We start from the raw sequence: 23,070 nt of genomic DNA on the forward strand, positions 1-23,070 counted from the left end.
CTAAGAGGAGGAAAAGTTTCAAGTTGGAAGGAGCCTCTCAGTTAAAGTAACCTATGTAAAGTGTTGTACTCTTTTCTTTTTTTAGCGAAAGTTTGAATTTATGGATACTCAGACTCATATATAGAGTACAGATAGGTACTCAGACTCATCTGTAGATGTTCTGACTTCTTCTCCCTGTTTCCTCTGGGGTAAAACTATTCAGTCTGACCTCCTCACTGAACTTTTGCCCAGCCATGGAATTTTTTTTGGCATGTGCTCATTTATGGAAGAGAGGATGCCATGTTTTTTGCTGGTCTCTAATTTGAGAATAATTGTGGCTCCTGTACTGGAGCTCGATCTGGGTGTAGGAAGGTGTTGTGCAAGCATCCTAGTGCTGGAATGTCAGCCAGCACTCCTGTCAGTCCAGTTCTTCATCCTTTTTTTGGCAAGGATCACAAATTGCACAATATGGGTGTTTGTTTAGTTATTTTAACAAAAACTCATATGGTCAGGCTGGAAGCAAGGTTTGGGCCAGGGCTTCAAGAAACAGGCCCCTGGATCTTTCTGTTCATTGTTTGTAAAGCTGTTGGTGAGCTCTCTCCATCTGGAGTACATTAGCTTTGCAGCAATCGCTTGGGACACAGGATTGGTCTCTGGAGGTAGATAGGTAATCACTTCTGGTTGTTTCCTTTCCTTTGGTTTGGGTTTTGGTTCTGTTTTTTTGTCAGCTGAGCCCTTCTTTGAAGGTAAAGCTGCTGTTTCAGTGGAGCCTTCCCCCAGGAATCTAAAATTAGGCAAGAGAAAGTGAGGAGGCCAATAAAAGTGCAGTGCCAGGCCAATAAAAGTGCAGTGAGTGATGGCATCGCCAGCCCATGCCAGCTGTCTTGCAGTGAGCTTTTGTTAAATCTGCACTGGGAACTGCTTGCACCCTCCCTGTATGTGGGGACGTCATGGTTCCACGGGGGTGACACATGCCAAGCAGGGTCCTGCTCCTCTGGGATATGGGTGCTTCAGTGTTCCTTCTCTCCTGGTTAGAGCCAGGGGCAGTGCTCAGCTGATCCTTTTACCCAAAGTGCTTGGTTTTGCTGTGGTAAGTGAAGGAAAATAACTTGCAAAGTCCTACAGAAAAAGAGAAACAGCTTGATTAGAGGTGTTACCTTAAACTTTTTTACTCCACTGAGGAGAATGGATAGATCATTATACAGAAGTGGGTGATTAAATTGTTCCACCCCACACTTTCTTCCTAGAATTTCACAGAATCACAGAGTGGATAAGGTTGGAAGGGACCACAGTGGGCCATCTGATCCAACCTCCTTGCTCAAGCGGGTCATCCTAGAGCACATTGCACAGGATTGCATCCAGATGGTTCTTGAACATCTCCGTTGAAGGCGACTCCACAGCCTCTCTGGGCAGTCTGTTCCGGTGCATGGTCACTGGTCACAGATTGCCCACATTTCTTCCCATTGCTGTTCTTCCCCATGCAGTGACAGCAGTTGAAGGTGTATAGAGATTGCCATGACCCTGAGGGGTTTTGGACTTCTCTATCACTAACTACCCAAAGCAGATCCATATGTCCTAGGAAATGAAACACTGGAGACTGCTGGCACCTTTTGACAGGCTAGTCTCCTGAAGATGGTCTGGGTGTAGTAGTTGTGCATAAGATTTTGATAGCACATTGGCTCAAACTGAGTATTAGAGGTCATCCTTTCCTCTATTTTTGGTGTGTTTCTGGTGTGCAGCAGTGGGGGAAGAGAAACATTTCTCAACTCCTAAAAGTAAGGACGAGACTGTTAGTTCCAAAAGTCTTTTTTAAACTTGTATACTAAAACTGACTGAGTTTCTGTTTGACTATTTCTCTGCCATTGTGGTTGAAGGGAAACTTCCCATTTCCCACAGTATAAGTAGTTCCCTGCTCTTCATATTACTCATATGTTTACTGTGTATGTAATAACACACACAAAGTTATATATATGTGCATATACATATCTGTATGTATGTATGAATTTTCTAACCAGGTGCAAAATGACTGCTCAAGTAACACTGGAGGATGCCTTGTCCAATGTGGATCTCTTGGAAGAATTACCATTGCCAGATCAGCAACCGTGTATTGAACCCCCACCATCATCTCTTCTTTACCAGGTATATTGTCATTGCAGGAAAAAGAGTTTCTCCATTGTTAGGAAAGAGCACCTGCTTTTCAAAAAAAAAAACAACAACTGCCCAAACTCAAAGTGTCTTAATATTGACTATATATATATAAATTCTTTTCATAGAATCGTAGAATGGTTTGGGTTGAAAGGGATCTTAACGATCATCTAGTTCCAACCCCTGTGCCATGGGCAGGGACACCTTTGACTAGACCAGGTTGCTCAAAGCCCCGTCCGGCCTGGCCTTGAACAATTCTAGGGATGGGACTTCCACAACCTTTCTGGGAAACCTGTTCCAGTGCCTCACCACCCTCACAGTCAAGAATTTCTTGCTAATATCTAATCTAAACCTGCTCTCTTTGAGTTTGAATCCATTCCCCCTTGTTCTATTACTACATGTCCTTGTAAAAAGTCCCTCTCCAGCTCTCTTGCAGGGCCCCTTTAGGTTCAGGAAGGTGTTATAAGGTCTCCCGGAGCCTCCTCTTCTCCAGGCTCAGCAATGCCGAGTCTCTCAGGTTTTCTTCATAGGAATGATGCTGCTACCAAAGATTTAATTCTGTATTTTCCTTTCGCTGCAGCCAAACTTCAACACTAATTTTGAAGACAGAAATGCGTTTGTCACGGGCATTGCAAGATACATTGAGCAAGCTACAGTCCATTCTAGCATGGTAAGTAGATGTTCTGGTAAGATGAAGAAGTGTGCAACTTTTCTTTTTTTTCCCCAATGTATTTAAAATTTTTTTAAATTACCTTTCTTCTTAATCAACCAATGGTGTTCAAAGGTTCCCTGCTTTCATTGTGCATTTTCCCAGTATTCTGAGGCTAGTTAGTTCTATTGACAGCTAGCTGCTGTAACTTGAGTGAAAAATTACCTTCCATCCACCCAAATTTCCACTATTTCTGTCAGTTTAATGGTGTTGAAAGGTTTTTGTTGGCTTCCTTACTGAGGAGTAGTATGTATGTTAGTGGTTTATTGGCGTTCTTTTGTGTAAGGTATTCTGTGGTTTTAACAGTTCCACAATAGACAGTAAGAATTCATGCTAGTAATTCTATCTCTGCTGACGGTGTAGCTTTTTTGGGATACCAAAAAACTTACAGGCTGCCACTGCTGGTCTGTACTGAACTTGTTCTCTTTTCATGGCATTCTTGGAAAATGAGGAATAATATGTCTTGTGATTCTAGAGGCCAGTTTACAAATGGTGAAGTGGACAAATAAAGCATCTGGTTACATGCTAATTATGTGTGTTTACACCAATCTACTTATAAAATTATTTGGTGACTTCTTAGCCTGTTTTGATTGTATGGATATTGTTGTATCTCTCCTCCGCCATGTAATAAAGGATATTGCTCTGCATGTGTGGACTCTTTTATCCTTGACCATTCCATCTGGAGTCCCTAAATTTAAAAAGAAAAAATAAACACCATCCCATCACTCTCTCCCCTCAGATTGGCCTTTTTATTTATACTTATAGACCACAGTGTCTTTATTTCTGGGAAGAAGGAACAACACAAAAACCAATCTCATCTGAGGAGATGATAATTTTTGTCATTAGATAAGCACAATTGTTGCAGTTGTTGATTAGTGATCTGATAAATAACTGTTATTTAAGTGGGATGATGATGATGATGTGAATTCTCTCAGAATTAGGTGGATGCTAAAACAGATGACTGAGAATAAATGGAATTTTTTTAGCTGCTGGATTATAGGCAAGCTGCACATCCATAGTGGATCAGCTCTTATACGTGTAATATGTCAGATGAGCCTATGAATTATGGTAATACTGTTTTACATACATACATCATGATGTATCATTCTGCTTACAATATATGTGTGTTTGTACATAAACAGCCTGACAAGAGAAATAGGTTTGTTTGGACAAGGATTTGGAATGACGGAAGACACATGGATTTGACCCTTTTTCATTACAATGCCTAATTATATTCTTTCCTACAGAATGAAATGCTAGAAGAAGGTCAGGAATATGCAGTCATGTTATACACATGGAGAAGCTGCTCAAGAGCCATTCCTCAGGTAAAGGATGAAAATTGTACTGTTGTGCATGTCTTGTTTTAGCGTGGAACTGCACAGACAGAGCTTTGTCAATGAGCTCCAAAGTGGAGTCTACTTTGATTCCTGAATCATGAAACTGGGCATGCTATAGCATGGAGTCTTTTAGCACCTGGGGACCAGTTGGATTTTTTTTTTTTTTTTAATAAGGTGCCTATAGTAATACCTCATGGGTTTTGTGTCAATCTTTGTTCAAGAGTAGTATAGGGGTAATATGCTTTAGAAGGGAAATTTTGATTGTGGGATCTGTTTGGGGTCAAAATTTCATTCAAGAGAATGGACCCTTTCCCACTCCCCAGCTTAATACTTAGGTTTAACAACTAGCATAGCATGTAACAATTAACATTCAGATTAAACATTAAAGTTTCTAGACAACTTAGATAGTCACTTTCTAAATGTCAGAGCTATGTAGTGTTTTCTTGATCTGTGTACAAAAATAAGACACTGAGAATAGGTGATAAGTCAGCTTTAAGTGTCTGGGAATGGTTGTACAGGCAGGGGGTAGGAAGAATAGTAAGATGTATTAGAAAACCAAACAAAATTATTCATGAGCTGACTCCTTCCTTTACAAGGAATTTGTAATGCAATCATTTTTGTTATGAAATGCAAGGAAGACATATCCTGTAGTTTAAAAATTTAAAGCGGAAGTCAGGTAATCTGTTTTAGTTTCTAGTTCTGGCCCTATTTTAGTGCATGATTTTGAGCAAGTGGCTTAATGTGGAAAGAATGTTGTTCTAACCATGCAGAGGTGTTTGACAACTAAATTACTTGCTGTGAAGTAATAGAAAAATCTTAAAATGTTGGGTTTTTTTAAACACAATTAAGCTTAGAAGGCTTAAGCATAAGATTACCAAACCTGGAAATTTTTGTCTTAAGTTTGTCTCTTTAGGATGATGGTGCATGGGAAGTTCCAAGTGTAATGATGTCTTTAATTATCCTCAGGTCAAGTGCAATGAGCAGCCTAACAGAGTAGAAATTTATGAGAAAACTGTGGAAGTTCTGGAGCCAGAAGTAACAAAACTGATGAATTTTATGTATTTTCAGGTAAAAGAAATGGAAACAAAATTTGTCACTAGGCTTGTAATTCTGTATTCATATTTTGTATACTTGATGTTGTGTGCCCAGATACTGAACCTAGTCATTATACTTCAGAAAAAACCCACCATATACTCTCCCAGAAGGGGAGAATTTCTAGTGCCTATCCTAAACACTAGGCAATCTCCTGTAAGACTTTCAACATAAAATCAAAGGTAATTGTGTATAGTCCCTGTGCAGCACATGAGGACAGAGATCTGGCACTTTAGGAAGAAAGGAAATAGAAATATAATGCATGTCACATGTACACATAAAAACATCTCAGCACAGAAACCATTTGCTGGAGAATGAGGGATCCACAAGACTGGACAACAGAGCAGCAGGTGCAACTTGGCTATGGCAATTTATAACTGGGGCAAGCGAACCCAGTTGCTGTGACCTGCCAACCACCCGAGCTGTAGAATAGCAGTCTGTCTTGCTTTCTCCTCCCTCCTGGCAGCTTGCCATTTATTTCAATGGACTGAGGATGTTTCCAGGCATTATTCAGAGCTGGAGCAGCTAGAGCCTGTGAGGGTCAGAGCACACAGGAAGAGGAGACTGAATAAAATGTAATATTTCCTGTCGTCTTCCCCAGCCAGAGGGGTCTTACTGAGTACAATCAATCTCCTTTCATTCAAGCAGATTAGTACTCTAAAGTCAGAACAGGTTCTTCTTTACATTTGAAGTTGTTGTCTCTTCTGTATTTGTAATTTTCATCTGAAATGGCTCTGCTGTGTGCTTGGAAATAAGCTCTCAAATAAACATGTGCCATTTTATTTTTTTGTTTGTTTGTTTGAAGGGAACATACCTATAATCTGCCTTGTAATGTATATACACTTCCTCACTAAAGAGCATCAAATTACTTGTCTTGAAGGGATTTTGAACTTTGTAGAATTGCAGAACAGTTTGGGTTGGAAGGAATCTTGAAAGATCATTTAGTCCAACCTCCCTGCAGTGATTAGGAGTATTTTTAACCAGACCAGGTTGCTCAGAGCCTCATCTAACCTTGTCTTGAACAATTCCAGGGATGGGGTATGCATGACCTCTGATCAACCAGTGCCTCACCACTCTCATTGTAAAAAATTTCTTCCTTATACCCAATCTAAATTGACCCTCTTTCAATTTTAAACCATTGTCCCTTGTCCTATTTTTTATTTATACTTTTATTACCTTTGTCTGCAAAGAAGAACCTTGACTCTTGTGTCAAGCAAGCTCTGTGGCAAAAATTACTGGTGCCACTTGTAGCACACATCAAGTTCACAGATGGAGTTGGAAGGCCTGTGCTGATGCCTTGCTGGTTCTGCATGCTTTAAACATTTTTCCGCTTCAGTGGAGCTTTTCACTGGACCAGCTCTAGGTACATGATGAAACTTTTTCCCCGGAAACGTCATGGCTTTTACTCCCCGTTTCTTCTCTCTTTTTCCCCCAATAGAGAAACGCAATTGAAAGATTTTGTGGGGAGGTGAGGCGCTTGTGCCATGCGGAGAGAAGGAAGGACTTTGTGTCCGAAGCATATCTGATCACACTGGGCAAATTCATCAATATGTTTGCGGTACTGGATGAGTTGAAGAATATGAAGTGCAGCGTGAAGAACGACCATTCAGCCTACAAGCGGTAAGTGGAAAGGAGCAACAGGACCTGGGTTCCTGCTGTCAGGATACAGGCCTCCCACGAGATGGCAGCAGTTGCTCTTTTTCTGACAGTTGTTTCTTCAGCTTTTTTTCTGGTCACTTGTGCTACTCTCATTCTATTCTATTTTATTCTTGGCATCCACTTTTGGCATTTGTAGCTGAGAGTTGTTACACTTGTTCTTAAGACATTTCAGCTTTGCTGTTTAAGAGCATTGTGACCATGGGTGTAGCAGGGAGGGTAGGGTGTGGATATCAGTAGCCAAGTTTTGTACTTGAGCTACCAGATGGTATCAGATATTTTCTGTTGAACACAGTGGTCAGAGCAATAGGGGAAGACAGCCTTTATGCCAGCTGTAGCATCTGTGGCCTTTCATAAAGAAAACTATTCAGGCAATGACTAGCCAATTTTGCCTATGCTGTTTCTACTTACATGAGACTTAGTTTCTACCTCCACCTGTTGTAGTTGTTGTTGTGCCTGGAGACCTCCTAAACTTACTTGGTTTGCCTTTCTTTTTGTTTAGAGGTGTGCTTCTAGAGGCCAAACTCTTGTTTTCTGGAAGGCTGACTTTTCCTGGGTTGTTGTGTGGCTTGGATCTATAGAGCCACAGCTGCACGCATCAGTTGAAGGATATACCCAATGTTTTTTGGTTTGGGTTTTATTGGACCTTTTAACTAGGGTGTAGTGGGGGATTTGGGATGGCAAACCAGTATATTTTGGATAAATTAAGTCCTTTTTTTTTTTTACCATTTTCTTAAGAAACCTTCTCCTTTATGAAATAAAGAACAGTTTTGAGTCCGTAGCCTGTGTTTGAATAACTCACTGTTATAAAGCCGTGGCAAAAGAAGTACTGGTTGTGTCTGTCCAGTTTTCTTTCTGCTTCATTCAGGAGTTTGGAGGTGGAAGATACACTGAGGTTGACAATCCTTTAGGATCAGTGAATGATACACTATTGTACTGGCACTTAAAGGTGTGCTCATGGCTTACAGTTCCACTGACATATTTGGGAATGGATGTGTTTCTGTTGAGTGGGGATGGATTTGCTTACAAACAGTCCTGGCTAGGGGAAATACTGTTTTTCTTCTGTTTTTAAAGAGCTGCTCAGTTCTTGCGGAAAATGGCAGATCCTCAGTCCATTCAAGAATCCCAGAATCTCTCCATGTTCCTTGCCAACCACAACAAGATAACACAAGTAAGCTTTAACTGTCTTTTTGCAAATTACCTAGTGCTTTACAAAACTATTAAAATAAAACTCTTCCAGTTTGGTAGTAATTATTGTTCACCAAGAAGTATAACTAGTTGACTAATATCCTTTCTTCTTTTTTTTCCAGTCTTTGCAGCAGCAGTTGGAGGTGATTGTTGGCTATGAAGAGCTGCTTGCAGATATTGTGAATTTGTGTGTGGACTACTATGAAAACAAAATGTATCTAACACCCAGTGAGAAACATATGCTTTTGAAAGTAGGTTTCTTTTGGGTACAAAATTAAAAAGGAATGTTGAGACAGGACACAGATGTTTGAATTCCCGATTGTTTGTGTTTTGGGTTTTTTTTAAGAAACCAGATTAACCAAATAACTCAAATTACTCCTTTCCCCCACACATTGTCTTTATTATATTACATGCTAAATGTATTTATAAAGCTTCTAATCCATTTTTCTTTTTCATAAATTGAAGTTGACCCAATTGAACCTACATCCAGTTCTATGGAATTGTGTTTCTATGAAGTATGACAGCAGAAAGGAACTGCTACATTTTAGTTTAGATATGTGGCAAGTTTGTATAAAAAGCTTTTGGAAGTGAGGCTGCATATGAAATGTTTCAGGGAACAAGTAGTTTAAAATTAGGATTAATAAGTAAATTTTGTTAGCTTGAATATGTACATGAGTAAGAGGGTGGTAAGCAATATGATGTGTGGTTGATCTTAGCTCCATGTCTTGCTGTGGAAGAAAAGATAGAGAGTAAGAACAAAAAATATGCCTCAAATATTTGAGTCACTTCAGCATTTAACTTCGGAAGAGCTCTGTTTGTTAGGGCCAAATGAAAGCATCCTGAAACCATACACAAACTCTAGAGCATTTGCTTTCTGTCTGCAGGAATGTCCAGTGTGACTTTCATATTTAGGCCTTTTGTCTGGTAAATGCTTGCTTAGAAAACAGTAAGTGGCTATTCTTGGCTCCTGTAAATACCAGATTATAACTCTGTGTTAATGAATAACTTGGATGAAATGTAATTAGATCTTTTTTAGGTGCATTGGAGCTCTTATGTGTATACTTCAGAGTTGCACTGAAAGCCAGAAAAAGCAATCACTCAGAGATGTTAGATCTGAATTTCTGTTACAGATCAGTTTGCACATACAGAGTTATAGTAAATACAAATGAAAAAAAACCTGTCTGAAGTTAGCCAGTCTCTAGTTTCAGTGAGGTGGGGTTTTTTGTGTGCTAAACCTTTATACAAATGAATAGCAACTTCTAAGGATAACTGATCAGGCTAATGTTAATGTAAAAACTACTAATGTACATATAATAAAAGAATACTCATAAATGTATGTCTTTGAAAATATATTCTGTTTGAAGGAGGTTGGGTGTTTCAAGATTGTTTTTAAAATGTTACCAGCAGGTTTTTACCTCTAAAAGTCCTTTTGTAAAAAGGATTGATTTTTTTCTTTTTCAGGTGATGGGTTTTGGATTATACCTGATGGATGGAAGTGTCAGTAACATCTATAAATTGGATGCAAAGAAAAGGATAAATTTAGCCAAGATAGACAAGTACTTTAAGGTTGGTTAAGATGTGATCTTAGTATGTGATTTTAAAGGTAATTCTGCTTGCATTTTAAATATAATTAAATAGAATAAAGATCACTTTGGATTATACTGTGGGTAAATAATGGTTTCCTTTCACTAAGATTTGTGTTAATAGTTTATCTAATCTGATTTATTCCCTGTGTACAGCAGTTGCAGGTTGTCCCGCTGTTTGGTGACATGCAGATTGAACTTGCAAGATACATTAAGACCAGTGCCCATTATGAGGAAAATAAATCCAGGTAAGAGGGAGAAGGAGTCAGAGTGGAGCATCTGGGCTGGGGAAAGTCATAACCCTTGATTATTTCCATAATCACCTTGTAGTCTATAGGTCTGTAGTAATTAATGGGATTTTCACCTGGTCATTTTTTTGGTGTGGGTATTTCGCTATTAATGTAATTCATGTAATAGATACAACTGAAGAAACAGATTGTTTAAAGGCATTTCTCTGCTGCTGAGCTTATTCTTGTATCTGTGACATTTCTTATCGCCTGAGTTGGAAGAAATTAATTTTATCTTGTACTAATTTAATTTTTATTTTTTCCTTAAATATGAAACTTTCTTTAAAAGAAATGAAGGATTTTACTAAGCAAGGTGAGCAGTAGTAGTGCATGGGTAAATAGGCATGTGTACATTGTACATGGAGCAGCAACTTAGCTTGTCTCCCCACTCTTTTTGATTTTTTTTTTTTTTTTTTGGCTAGGTGTGCAGCACAGCAAAATGTTTGGAAAATGCAGCCAGTTTTTGCATAAATGGTTCCATGGTTTATGGTTATTGCTTTGTTTTAGTGAACGTTTCTATGCTTCTCCAAGACCTTTCCTCCATGCAGTTACATGAATTCAGAATGTTGTGCTTTGCATTTTAATTCCTGCAGAAAAAAAATATATAACCTGCATGTAATTGCTAAGAGAAAATCAACAGCAGTGGGCCTACTGAGCTACTAAAAACATGAGGCTACTTAACATGATGTTCTTGGTAGCATGTTTTCTTACCTCTTGATAACATGTTAATAGTATTTAATAATGCCTTTTTTATAGTTGGGAGCATACTGTACTCTCTTCATAGTTAAACAAGAAAAAACACCCAAAGGTAGCTAGATATGTCTTACAGCCTATACCTATACTTCTGCCCGACCTTTCAAACCTTTTAGGTCTTGTTCCTAAGTGTATGCACCTGAAGAGAGATGCTGGTTTGTATTTCATAGCAACAGCCTTTAAAAAAACAAAAAGAAAAACCCCCAAAACAGAAAAGAAAAATTTTGGGGTCTTTTTTTTAAGACTTGGAAGAAATGCTATTTGAACTCAGCAGGGCCGTTCATCACTGATGGATTGTGCAGGGTTAGAGGTAGAGGTGTGAAGAGAGCAAAGGCCTCAAATAGCAGAGAAGGAAGATGTAAAAAAAAACAAACCAAAAAGTAATGCATTGTGGATCTTTCTTTGCAGTATCAGTTGTGCTGTTTGTTGCCAAAACTGATTTATGTGGTGTTTTTTTTGTCTTCTGAAACAGATGGACATGCACGTCTTCCAGCAGCAGTCCCCAGTACAATATATGTGAGCAGATGATCCAGATCAGAGAAGACCACATGCGTTTTATATCAGAACTGGCTCGTTACAGCAACAGTGAGGTGTGTGGGTTTAGAGCTACATGTGCATATTTCACATCACTCACTAGCAGTTATTGTTAAATATCTGAAGAGCAGGAAAACATGCTAGGAAAATGACAAAACTTGATCACCTGAGCCAGGAGCTGGCTGCAGGGCTAGTATCCATTCTCTGCATTATATTTGCACTATTTAAATTTAAAGTGATAATGACACATCATACAAAGTGCAATCTCCTTCTGCCTCTTTCCCTCCATATTTCTAGGATAAATACCCTAAAACTTTTGCTATGTCTTTTTTGGAATATACTGTCTAGCCCTTACTCCAAACAGGTGCTTGTAACAATTTAAATGAAACTAAAAGTTAAGGGATTAGTAAAGGAAAACTGAAGTCCACATGTATACACATACTTGTATATATAATCTATATAGAACATATAACTATGTATATTGTATATAATTGATGTCTTGAGTTCATCTGCAGTAGTATTTTGGTCATTGGGGATACCAGTGATTTCCATCTCTTGACCAAAATCTGTGAAGTTTAGCTACGTAAATCTCTGGAGGCAAAAGCTGATATTAATGCAGATGTTGGTATATGTGATGCTATTTTAATCCTTAAAAGAAACCTAGGTGGAAATTTGGCTGTTGATGCTGGATACAGCATGTTCTGATGTGGGTTTGTTGGGCTTTTTTCTGTTTAATAATATTCTAGGTGGTGACTGGGTCTGGTCGGCAGGAAGCTCAAAAAACGGATGCGGAGTATCGGAAGCTCTTTGATCTCTCTCTCCAAGGCCTGCAACTTCTCTCTCAGTGGAGTGCACATGTCATGGAAGTGGTATGTTATCTGGAAATATAACCAGATGAAAAAGAGGTGACTTGGTGAGGTTAGACAGAATAAAACAGCTTTTCTTTAATGGAATGAAAAATTCATGTTGTGTTTTCACAGAATCACATAATATTCTGAGTTGTAAGGACCCACAAGAATCTTGTTCCCTTAATTCCCCTCTTCCTTCACTGCTTTTCTCCTTCTGCTCCAAACTCCACTCTTAGAGGAAGGCACATGAAGTTCTCAGAGTTTAGGAGTAATGTTGCTGCTTGGAAGATCCAGTAGTTTGTACAATCTCACATAGTACATTCAACTTGTTATATTCAAAGGATAGGCTGTCACCTGTGAACCTTCAGCAGGCGTTTTAATGTTGCTCTTGATATGTACATTTTGTAGACTAAGACTTCATCGTTTTCTTCTAAACATTGTTAAAAATTATATTGTGAGAACTATCCACACTGACAGGCAGTCACCCAGGAGGTGGTAGAATGGCTCCAACTGGCTATGTTTGGACATCACCACTTAGTAAATTGAAGCATGTACAGTCTTAAAACACAAAAATGGATGGAAAGGCTCCCATTGGCTTTAGATTATGCTTTTAGTCAGAAGGAAAGTAAATGCAGGGAAAGGAAAATTTGAGAGGAGATGAAGGAGGGGAAATAAAGAACCTGCAGAGTTGTTTCTCTATATTGTAATAGTTTATTTTAAAAACAGATACCAGTTAGAAAAGTGATTGTTTTTTTTTTCCAATAAGAAGCTGCTTAAGGCAGAAATTGAAGAGGAAGATGCAGGAGTCCTTTTTATGCTGCAGACATAGATAAAAGTTGCATGCCTTAGCTGCACCAAAATATGTGCTAGGAAGGGTTGAAACATGATTTACTATATGAGAGAAGCCAGACTTGCTCCACTTCTGCCTCTGATGTCTCAGGGGGCATCAAGTAATTTGCACTATGTGAATTTGTGCAGTGCAGTCACAGTGGGCATAGCTAGAGACCCAGTTTTCTTTCTCTTCTGTATTTTTAACTACCTCTTTTAAAAGGCAGTAGGACTCATGCTTTTTCCTGTATTATTCTATTCCTATTTAAATCAACAGTGTATTTTATGTTGAAAATCTTGTTCTCCTTTTCTCCTCTTAAGAGAGGTTGCTGTCACCTATTCCCGGCCTCTGCAGCTCCCAGACTTGCTCCCTTTATTTCTGTCATCAAAAATTGCTGCATCCAGGGTCTCTTCAAAGTGACAATCTTCCTATTTTATCACTGAAGAAAGTCTCTCATTCTTAGCTCTGTTTTTATTCCCCTCATTCCAGAACAAACTTTCTCTGAGCATCACAGGAGGGTTTTTTTGAGTATTCTTACTGCTTTTCTTTGTCTTTCTAATTTGTATGGATTCCCATAAGCACTTCCTATGTAAGTTCAAATTCGTGTTCACCTTCTCCCTATCCTCCTACTGAGAATTCATTCTGATATGAAGTATCCTAATTATTTATCTGTCTTCACATTCACTCAGTATCCATGAACCTAGTTACATGCATCATGTTCAGATAAAAAGTTTCAGCTTATGTTTGTTGTCCATCTTAACTTAATGTCTCCCAAAATACTTCATCTTTGTTTAATCATTTCCTCAGTGTCCTCTTTTTAGCACTTAGGTTGCAGGGTGTGATGCTCTCTTTTGCCATAGGTAAATTGGTACTATTAATCCTTTATAGTAGGCAAATTTATATTGCTGCGTAATCTAACACTTATGCAAAGATGATGTCAACCAGATCTTACTATTCCCTGAACTCAAACTGTGAAAAATTGTATTTAAATGTGACTAGGATTTTACACTTCATGTACCCCAATGGATATTAGACCAGCCTAACAATGCTCAGGGATATTTTGAACTGTGTTTGCAGTAACTGAAAAGGCAGTATTTAAGAGAAATGCATGCTGTGCAGATCATATTGTCCCAGATAATACAGGTATTTCCACACATTTCAGTCTATTAAACTTAAAACTCCCCACGCCCCCCCCCAAAAACCCCTGTAGTTTTCCAGTTTTTTTTGAAATCTAAATGTGACTATTTGGCCAAGTAGGAAGCTACTCTGTGTGTAGGTGTGATGGATTTCTTTTTTTTCTTATGCTCTGAGGTGTTTCTGTGTTTCTTGTACTTGAAACAGAAAAGAAACTTCTGCCTATGCCAACATTTGCTCAGAAAAAAATACCCTGAAGTACATTACCTGATGAGTTTGAATTGCATTTTTTAAGCTAATATAGAATCACTGGTTTTCAGGAAAATTGTTTAGGGAAATTATTGTTTGGTACTTCTGCTAGATAGTAGTTTCAGAATTTATGCAGAGTTTGATACTGTTTTTCAGATATTCATGAAAACATTACAGTATTTCGCAAAGCATGTTATTTGTGTCCAGCTGGCTTTTTTGTATTTCTCAGGCATTTTTAAAAATTTTTTGTTCCACTATCTTTTTTTCTCCCCCTTCTGCTCTGCAAACTGCAGTATTCATGGAAGCTGGTACACCCAACTGACAAATACTCTAATAAAGATTGTCCTGACAATGCAGAAGAGTATGAAAGAGCAACAAGATACAATTATACTAGTGAGGAGAAGTTTGCTTTGGTTGAGGTAAGATAAATGTCTTTTTTTTTTTAGGGATTTTCCAAAGATTAATTCTATACAAAGGAGAACATTCTCTCTAAGCATTTTCTCTACCCAGTGCAAAAAGACAGCCTGCCCTGTGCTGACTCTGAAACACCATGTGTTCCTCCATTCAATATATACGAGCACAGCAAAACTATCCTTTATCTTTTGTAACTTAATTCCTTTTTTTTATTTTTCTGTATTTAAAAAAGGGATTTTTGAACAATTTAAAAAAAAAAAAAAGAAAAATACAGTTGTTTGGGGTTTTTTTTTGCAGGTGATTGCCATGATCAAAGGTCTTCAGGTGCTGATGGGACGGATGGAAAGTGTTTTCAATCATGCCATTCGTCACACTATTTATGCAGCTCTTCAGGACTTTGCCCAGGTCACACTTAGGGAGCCGTTAAGACAAGCCATTAAAAAGAAGAAAAATGTCATTCAGAGGTAGCATTCTTGTTTTCATCTCCTATATTCTCCTTCTATATTCTTTTCCCCAAGCCTTAGTAAATTTGTTGCAGAATTGCACAGCTGTTAAATTCTACCTGTTTAATCTGTATCCCCCTACTAGTCTGTTTGGCATTTGTAATTAGCTCGGTTGGATACATACTGAAAGTTAAAGAAGCCTGAAGTTAAAAATGAATGGCTGCCAGCATGGCTAAAATAAGCATCCAGGCTGTCTTGAGCCTCTTAGGACTACTTCTGAAAGTCTCGTGTTCCCTGTTTCTTTTTATTTTAAAATATGAATATAGTGATTCTGAGAGCAAGATTAGTGTTTTTATTTTGAAGAAAGGTTTCACTGTCCACTTTATAATTCCGGTGTTTCCTCTCCTTGTGTCTCATGTTTATCCCACTCGATCTATTCCCCGCCTCTCTTAGCATTCTGCTTCATTTCTCAGTTTCTGCTGCTTTTGCCTTACACCTCTCTTCCAGTGCTCCATCTGCCAACACTGATTGGTGACATTTCCCAGTCTTATTTTTTTGTCCCTAATTGTTTCCTCTGAGAGTGGTGAGACACTGGAACAAGTTGTCCAGTGAAGTTGTGGATGACCCATCCCAGGAAGTGTTCAAGGCCAGGTTGGATGGGTGTCTGACCAACCTGATCTAGTGGAAGATGTCTGCCCATGGCATGGAGGTTGGAATTAGATGGTCTTTAAGGGCTCTGGACTATCCCTTTTTTGATAAACAGCATGGAGGGATTATTTTGTGGATGTGTCATTATTAAAGTTGTTAGTGAAATTGTTTGTTATTGCTTTGAGTTACCTTGAGCTCCTAAACTTGTTGCAAACTTTCTGTGCTTGTGGAAGAGTGCTTAAAAAAAGTAAAGTGTTCTCATCAGCGCAGTTGGATGCACACTGGTCTAAAGTCGTGTGAATTGTGTTCAGTGTTTTGCAGGCCATAAGGAAGACAGTCTGTGACTGGGAAGCAGGTCATGAGCCATTCAATGACCCAGCTCTTAGGGGAGAGAAGGACCCCAAAAGTGGTTTTGACATCAAAGTCCCAAGACGTGCAGTGGGACCCTCCAGCACTCAGGTATTTTCCTGTCTGGTGGTTGTGATATCTGTCAATAATTATTGCATGAGATGTTTTCTCTCTGTCCTGAACTATTTTAAAATTACAGGTTTTACTGTGTTTTTTATAAATGCTAAAAATCTACTCTGATTTATATTTACAAAATTATATATCCTTAACCATGATCCTCTGGTTTACTGTAATTTTCTGCTCTGATGCATGATTTTTCCAAGTGTTCAATTTCTTCGATTTGATTTCCTGGGAAAAAATATTTTCTCATTGAGCTCCTAGTGTTTTTTAAATAATATTTTTTAACTATTTGAATTATTTATTGACTGACTGCCATCTCTGCTATGGCTGATGAACTTTTTTTCTTTAAATCCTATTATTCAGTAGATGTCTAGTAGTTTTAAAATATGTTTAAAATATAAATGAATGCCTGGAAAATATGGGAGAGTATTGGACTTCTGACAAGATCTCTCTTAGTATTCAGTAATGAATGATAAAGCTGGTCCTTAAAATCTATCTAGTCTGCTGCTGCCACTAAAACAAGAGGTATTTCAAGTGTTATCTGTGGTAGTCATTGAAATCCCATACTAGATGCTTGTTCTTGTTACCTCCATATAATTCTCTTTTTTGTTTTATTTATGGATTTGTTTGGAAAGTGTATGGTCTGATATTCAGAGCTCATCTGAGAAAGTGAGCACTTTGGGTGACAAATTAAAGGGAACTGTGGTTTGTGCAGACAATCTTTTAATACCTAAAATCTGTGGGAAGGAGAGCATGTATGGAGAATAATCTTGGGTAATAAAAAGTTGCTTAATTTGTGATAAGATGAGTTTAATGAAGATTTTGTTTTGATAATTGGAAAAAATTGTGTTGATTTCTAATTTCCTGGGGAAAAAAAAAAGTTAAATATTACCACCAGTGTGCTTTCCGGTGCTTTAAGGGCTTTGGTTCACCTGCTGCAATAGACTGCTTAGAGTGTGTGGTTCTATCTGCTTTTTCTGCTCTTGGGCTGGCACACTTGTCTGTTTTGGCTGACAGGAGGAAGAGAGGTCAAATATATCGATTTTTAGATAGGTTTTTTTCTCTGTTTCATGCAGTTCTAAAATGGCTGTGTATGAATTGGTAATTGGTAATAACTGGAAATCTTTGTGAAATCATTTGATAAGATGATGGCTCTCTGAGCGTCCTCTGAAGTGAATGGGAATTTTTCCCTTTGCTCGAGGGAGCACCATATTGCAGTGATTATTCTGAACAACCTTTCTGTATGACCTGCTCTGCATGCTTACTGTGCTGTTTTTCATTATTAACAAACTAACACGTTTTCTCTGCTTCTGTTTCCCCTTCCTTATTTACCCATGTGTTTTTATTAACGGATTCTCTTTCCCCTGCCTGCCCTCTGTTGGTTTTTAGCTCTTCATGGTTCGCACTATGACAGAGTCCTTAAACTCTGCTGAGCTGTTGAAGCAGCTCAAGTCTCTGGGATTGGAAAAGCTATTGCATGTGACACACAAGTTTCTGAGGCAGTCCTACATCTATCCGCCTCTTTTAAACTTTGGTGGTAAGACATTACTTATTACTTTTACTTTTTGTGGTGAACTGTTCCACTGCAAATGGTCCTGCTGCTGAGTGTCAGTGGAGGTCCCCTTCGCATGGGTAGGCATTTGTGCTGGTGCATAGGCTAGTGTTGCATCAGTTCCTCTTGCCTGAAAGGCTTTTATCCACACTGTGTCAGTTTTCAATTTGAAGTGGAGCAGTCGCTTACTGATAGTAATTCTCAGTGTTGCTCAACTAATGTACCATGTGTATTTTCCTTTTTTCCCCCCCTTTCCACCATAATTGTTTCCTTTAATGATACAGCTTTACATGGTGAGAACTATGTTAGAGTCCCTCATTGCTGACAAAAGTGGTTCCAAGAAAACCTTGAGAAGTAGCCTTGAGGGGCCCACCATATTGGACATAGAAAAATTCCATCGCGAGTCTTTCTTCTACACTCATTTGATAAATTTCAGTGGTAAGATACATAGATGATCAGTGTCCAGCTTAGCATGTCCTAACACCTCTAACACGACCTGGAAAATGTTTCCGATTGCCTAAGTCAACTTACCTTTGGGTTGTTTATCAAAAGCCTTGGTCTGTCCAAACTTTTTCTGAGACATGGTATTTAGTATTGTGGTGGGGTTTTTATTTTGACTTGTTATACGTTTGTTTATAATGTGTCAAATTTTGTATTGTTACTCCTTTTTCTATTTTCTTTATGTATGTATTTATTTAAACAAGGGACAGATAAGCCTATACACATGGAAATTTTTAAAAGGACGTAGTTTTTGTGTTTCGGAAGGTTTTTGTTTTTGTTTCAAGTACAGAGGGAAAAATTCTCTGTTGTGGTAAATTTGATGTCATTTCACTACTCTTACTATTCAGTTAATTGTAATCGGAAACATGCTGTCCTAAAGAATTCACCTACTGACATTGAGTGTATCTAGTCTTTGTCATCACCATGCTGTGTTGTCTTTTATTTTTGTTTTGCTACTGGTCTCCTTTACCTTCAGAGAAGGAGGAGCCTGTTAATGTCAGTCATAATGCTACTGGGGAACAGCACTGCAAAAGGTTTTCAGAAGGCCTTAGTGTAAAAACTTCATTCCTGTTTTAGTTTTCAAGCCTTCTGCAAAAGAAGGATTGTGTCAAGTATTTGCTGCAGAGATGGGAAGCACTCCTCTTTGCCCTTGACAGCGTCCTTAGGAACCTGTTGGTTTAATCCCTACTTCATGTGTCTATCTGTCACTTCCTGCCCATCTAATCAACAGGAACATGTGGAGTGATTCAGTCCTCCATAGGCAGAGGTGTGGTACTGGTGGATCCAGTGCAATTTTGTCTCCTTCACCTGCTGCTTCCCAAGTTCAGTGTATGGCTTTGTCAGCCCCCAGCTGAGAAATTGAACTAGAAATCCCCCTTTACTGGTGTACGTAGTTTTTTCTGTTTAACTGATAGTCTGATCCACTTCCACTCTTTTTTTTCTGTAATAAAGCACCATTTTGGGGGCCAATGTGGAGCTCAAAACTCTTTTAAAAAGTCATAGGCTTTATGTTCTGAATTTGGTTTACATATTTGGCCTCTGTATAGCTCTAGTGACTCACACCTGCTTTTTTTGTTTCACATTGCATCATCAGAATTGCAGTTGTATTGTGCCTGATGTATTTTTATAAGAAGTGTAATTCTCACTTATTTATTCTGAAAGAAACCCTGCAGCAATGCTGTGATCTGTCCCAGCTGTGGTTCAGGGAATTCTTCTTAGAGCTGACCATGGGCAGAAGAATCCAGTTTCCCATTGAGATGTCCATGCCTTGGATTTTGACAGATCATATTTTGGAGACAAAAGAGGCATCGATGATGGAGTAAGACCCACTTGTGCTCTTCCACTGAATGTTTATTCTTAACAATTGCCATTCCTTATTATAATGTTACTACTTTCAGTGGTTTTAACAAGTGACCATTGAGAAGGTATTCTACACGTTTGTAAAATTTTCCACTTACATTTTCCCATTTCCAGATTCTCTTAAGTTTTCTTCTTGAAGTAATTGAAATGCTGAACCTTTCATATAAGTATCATTACACTAGCCACACATTTTGTTCCCTGAGTGAGTTCTCCTTACTTACCCTTCAAAGATATCAAATATAATGTATAGTGGTAAAAGCCTAGTTCCATTTTGATGGAAAGCTACATCTAGAAAACAAGTTTTAGACAGCAAAAACTTATCTACACCTTTTCTTGAATACTTTCTTAAAGGAAAAATTGTGATACTTTTTTTATATAAACTAAAAAAGAAAAATATCCTGTTTGCATGAACCACATGTAGACTACAGTATTGACTGGCTTGCAACATCTTGACTACTCCATCCTAAAGAATCATAACTTTTATACACGTGTAACTCTGGGTTTTTTTATTCTTTTTCATTCAGGTATGTTCTGTATTCTTTGGACCTTTATAATGACAGTGCTCATTATGCACTTACTAAATTTAAGAAGCAGTTCCTCTATGATGAAATTGAGGCAGAGGTAAAGTAACCTTATCTACTAGACAAAAGTAACCCGTATGTGAATGTGAAAATGATGGTAAAGGCGGAGACCTATATAAGAGATTCAGTTGGAGATAACAAAAAAACTGAGAAAACCGACCAGAAGATGGGTAACTGGTTGGATGATATGTTGTGAGAAAACCTGCAGAGCTGTGCAAAGTGCCTCACATTAATGCCGAAAGCTGAATGTCATATTCTCTTGTACTGGGAAATTTGGATGTATTAACTTTCTCAATTCTGTTTGATAAACAGTGGGAGGTCTTGGATAAGCTCCCTTCTTTTAATTTTAAGTACCTCTAAATGCACATTTTTTTCCCCTCAAGGTAAACCTATGTTTTGACCAATTCGTCTACAAGCTGGCAGACCAGATATTTGCATACTACAAGGCAATGGCTGGCAGGTAGCTATTCCAGTAACGAGAACTTTTCTTCACACGTTTTGGCTCTGCTTTGCTGTTTAATGTACTTTAAGCATTTTCTTCCTTTCTCAATAGCCTGCTTCTGGATAAGCGGTTGCGTTCAGAATGCAAGAGTCAGGGAGCAACCATTCAGCTGCTGCAGTCCAACCGCTACGAGACACTGCTGAAACAGAGACATGTTCAAGTGAGTTAACTCCTACTATGTTGTGTTGGAGTTGCTTGGCACTTTTCCAACGGTGTTGATTTATGTAGGTAAACCAAATTCATTATGTGCTTTATGTTCTGTCATCTGAGTGGCATAACTGAACATTTGAGATCTGCTTTTTTGTCATATGAAGGAGTAAGTTAAGAAAAAAAAAAACCTTAAAAGATCCTGTTTTAATGCAGATGTCTGTTGCAGTTAAGCAAACACAAGCCAAATAGGAATGTCACAGGTGGTAGCATTGTCTTCCTAGTAATGTCTTTCACCAGTTTTCAATATGTTGTTGGCACAATGTCATGGAAGCATAAAATGCAGATATAAATACTTAAGTGTAAATGCAACATGTAATTTTGCTGCTTTTTGTGAGAGTTGGGATGTAAATTTTAGTACTTCATTTGTTCATGAGTTTATAAATTTTGTCCATCTGCTTTGTTTCAATGTGTTTTGAAATGCAAGTTCACAACGTGAGAGTCTGTTAATCTGTGGAGTCTCAGTCCTTGCAGAGTTTGTCTCATAGTCTGACTTTCAGTTCAAAACTTCACAGCATGTTTTTCTTTAGCTTCTTGGTAGATCGATCGACCTGAATCGACTGATCACTCAGCGCATTTCAGCAGCCATGTACAGGTCAATGGAACTGGCAATTGGCAGATTTGAAAGTGAGGATTTGACTTCTATAGTGGTAAGTGTTGTGTTGCAGTTTTGCCAGGTCACTGACACGTCAGTTGTGGTCTAGGTGCTAGTTTTGTTTTGTTTTAATGTAATTTATTTTAATTAAATGTTTATTTCTTTTATTTGCATTGAGAATCATAAATACTGAGTGCTTTTTAAAATATTTTTTTCTTCATTATGGATTGGTATTTGTGTTTTCATGGCAGAAGCATTAAGACTTATGGCTTTTGCTGGAAATCCTCTAAGTATACACTAAGCAAATAGCTGGACAGTCACTCCTGAAATAAGAAGAGGCTGACAAACAGGCAAACTTGTTTATCCTAAACCTTAATTACATATATATAAATGGGAAATAATTTAAGCAGTGTCATTAGAAGAATAACAAAACTCTTCATTCTGATGTTTTGTTTTCATTGTCCTATAAGTGTGAAATCATACAATGCAATGGTTGAAGTTTGTCTGGTTTACTAAGTCTAGGTCAACAAAACCTCTTGCCAGAGAAGCAGCTTGGTCATACAAAAGGCATTTTCTTAGTTACCTCCATCTATGTCATAAATTATACTGGCAAACACTCTGTTACCATTGTAGTATGTGTATTGTGGACTTCATTAATTCTGATGTGCCATGATTTTAATCTCACCATGCCTTACCCTGCATCTCTGTTCAAACAGTGCTTTGACCTGAGCTGATGCAGTCCTCTGAAGCGTGCTGCTGTACATGGCACTGTGCAAGTCCCAGTCCTGTTGAGATAGAGAATTTTGTTCTTTCCTTGCCCAGAAAAAAACCCAAACCTACTGCAACTGAGGACCCTAGCAGTAAAGTATAGAGGAGAAGTATACTAGGAGCCATGAGGAAACAAAGAAAACAGCATTCTTCTGATTTAAACTTCTGTAAACGCCCACTTCTGTTCATGCTTGTAGATAAATTGCAAATCAAAACAGAACAGCCTTGTGCCTGGTAGAATCAAAATTAGTTTATTTATCCAGGCAGCTTGGTTTTGTAGCATGACAAAAATAATTTCTTTGTGGAAGAACGAGATCTGACTTGTGCCTGGGGAAGAAGAGCATCTTTGCAATATTGAGGTGTCTTTTTGAGTTAGTTTCCTGATTAAAATGCTAAAAAACAAATTTTATTTCCAGACGGCATGAATTTGACAAGTAAATATGCAGTCAGCAAGAAATATATCAGGCACATTCAGTTCTGCTGCAATGAAAAATAAGTTAAAAGTTACACAAGGAAGTTTACAGTTGGTTATTCTGTAATAAGTTTTTTACCAGTGACATTTTGTCATGCAGTTAACTACCTTGATTTAATTTCATTCTTTACTGAAGAGAAATCAAATAGTGAGGCCGTAGAGCGTCTTGACTTTTCAGTGCTTGGTTTTATAACCTTTGAATTATTGAAATGTAGTTTTTCTTCCTTATGTGCAGAA

At 38.2% G+C, this 23,070-nt stretch overlaps 1 protein-coding gene across 3 annotated transcripts in view; it reads left to right on the plus strand.

The window, feature by feature from the left end:
* CYFIP1 (cytoplasmic FMR1 interacting protein 1) overlaps positions 1 to 23,070 on the plus strand; it is a 74,729-nt gene that overhangs the window by 15,763 nt on the left and 35,896 nt on the right. The window contains exons 2-21 of one of the 3 annotated variants that reach the window (XM_064646187.1): positions 1,995 to 2,118; positions 2,705 to 2,794; positions 4,081 to 4,158; positions 5,137 to 5,238; positions 6,701 to 6,882; positions 7,993 to 8,089; positions 8,229 to 8,357; positions 9,568 to 9,672; positions 9,846 to 9,937; positions 11,202 to 11,319; positions 12,010 to 12,132; positions 14,617 to 14,742; positions 15,035 to 15,201; positions 16,140 to 16,287; positions 17,686 to 17,833; positions 19,511 to 19,667; positions 20,233 to 20,329; positions 20,673 to 20,749; positions 20,843 to 20,951; positions 21,529 to 21,648. In XM_064646187.1, the coding sequence (XP_064502257.1) occupies positions 2,002 to 2,118; positions 2,705 to 2,794; positions 4,081 to 4,158; positions 5,137 to 5,238; positions 6,701 to 6,882; positions 7,993 to 8,089; positions 8,229 to 8,357; positions 9,568 to 9,672; positions 9,846 to 9,937; positions 11,202 to 11,319; positions 12,010 to 12,132; positions 14,617 to 14,742; positions 15,035 to 15,201; positions 16,140 to 16,287; positions 17,686 to 17,833; positions 19,511 to 19,667; positions 20,233 to 20,329; positions 20,673 to 20,749; positions 20,843 to 20,951; positions 21,529 to 21,648 (2,382 nt within the window). In that variant the 5' untranslated portion in view covers positions 1,995 to 2,001. Of the gene's footprint in view, positions 1 to 1,994; positions 2,119 to 2,704; positions 2,795 to 4,080; positions 4,159 to 5,136; positions 5,239 to 6,700; positions 6,883 to 7,992; positions 8,090 to 8,228; positions 8,358 to 9,567; positions 9,673 to 9,845; positions 9,938 to 11,201; positions 11,320 to 12,009; positions 12,133 to 14,616; positions 14,743 to 15,034; positions 15,202 to 16,139; positions 16,288 to 17,685; positions 17,834 to 18,132; positions 18,287 to 19,510; positions 19,668 to 20,232; positions 20,330 to 20,672; positions 20,750 to 20,842; positions 20,952 to 21,528; positions 21,649 to 23,070 lie in introns of those variants that run through there. The other 2 variants (XM_064646186.1, XM_064646188.1) reach the window with 2 other exon arrangements.

The sequence above is a fragment of the Pseudopipra pipra genome, chromosome 2, assembly GCF_036250125.1.
Source record: "Pseudopipra pipra isolate bDixPip1 chromosome 2, bDixPip1.hap1, whole genome shotgun sequence".
Lineage (NCBI taxonomy): Eukaryota > Metazoa > Chordata > Aves > Passeriformes > Pipridae > Pseudopipra > Pseudopipra pipra.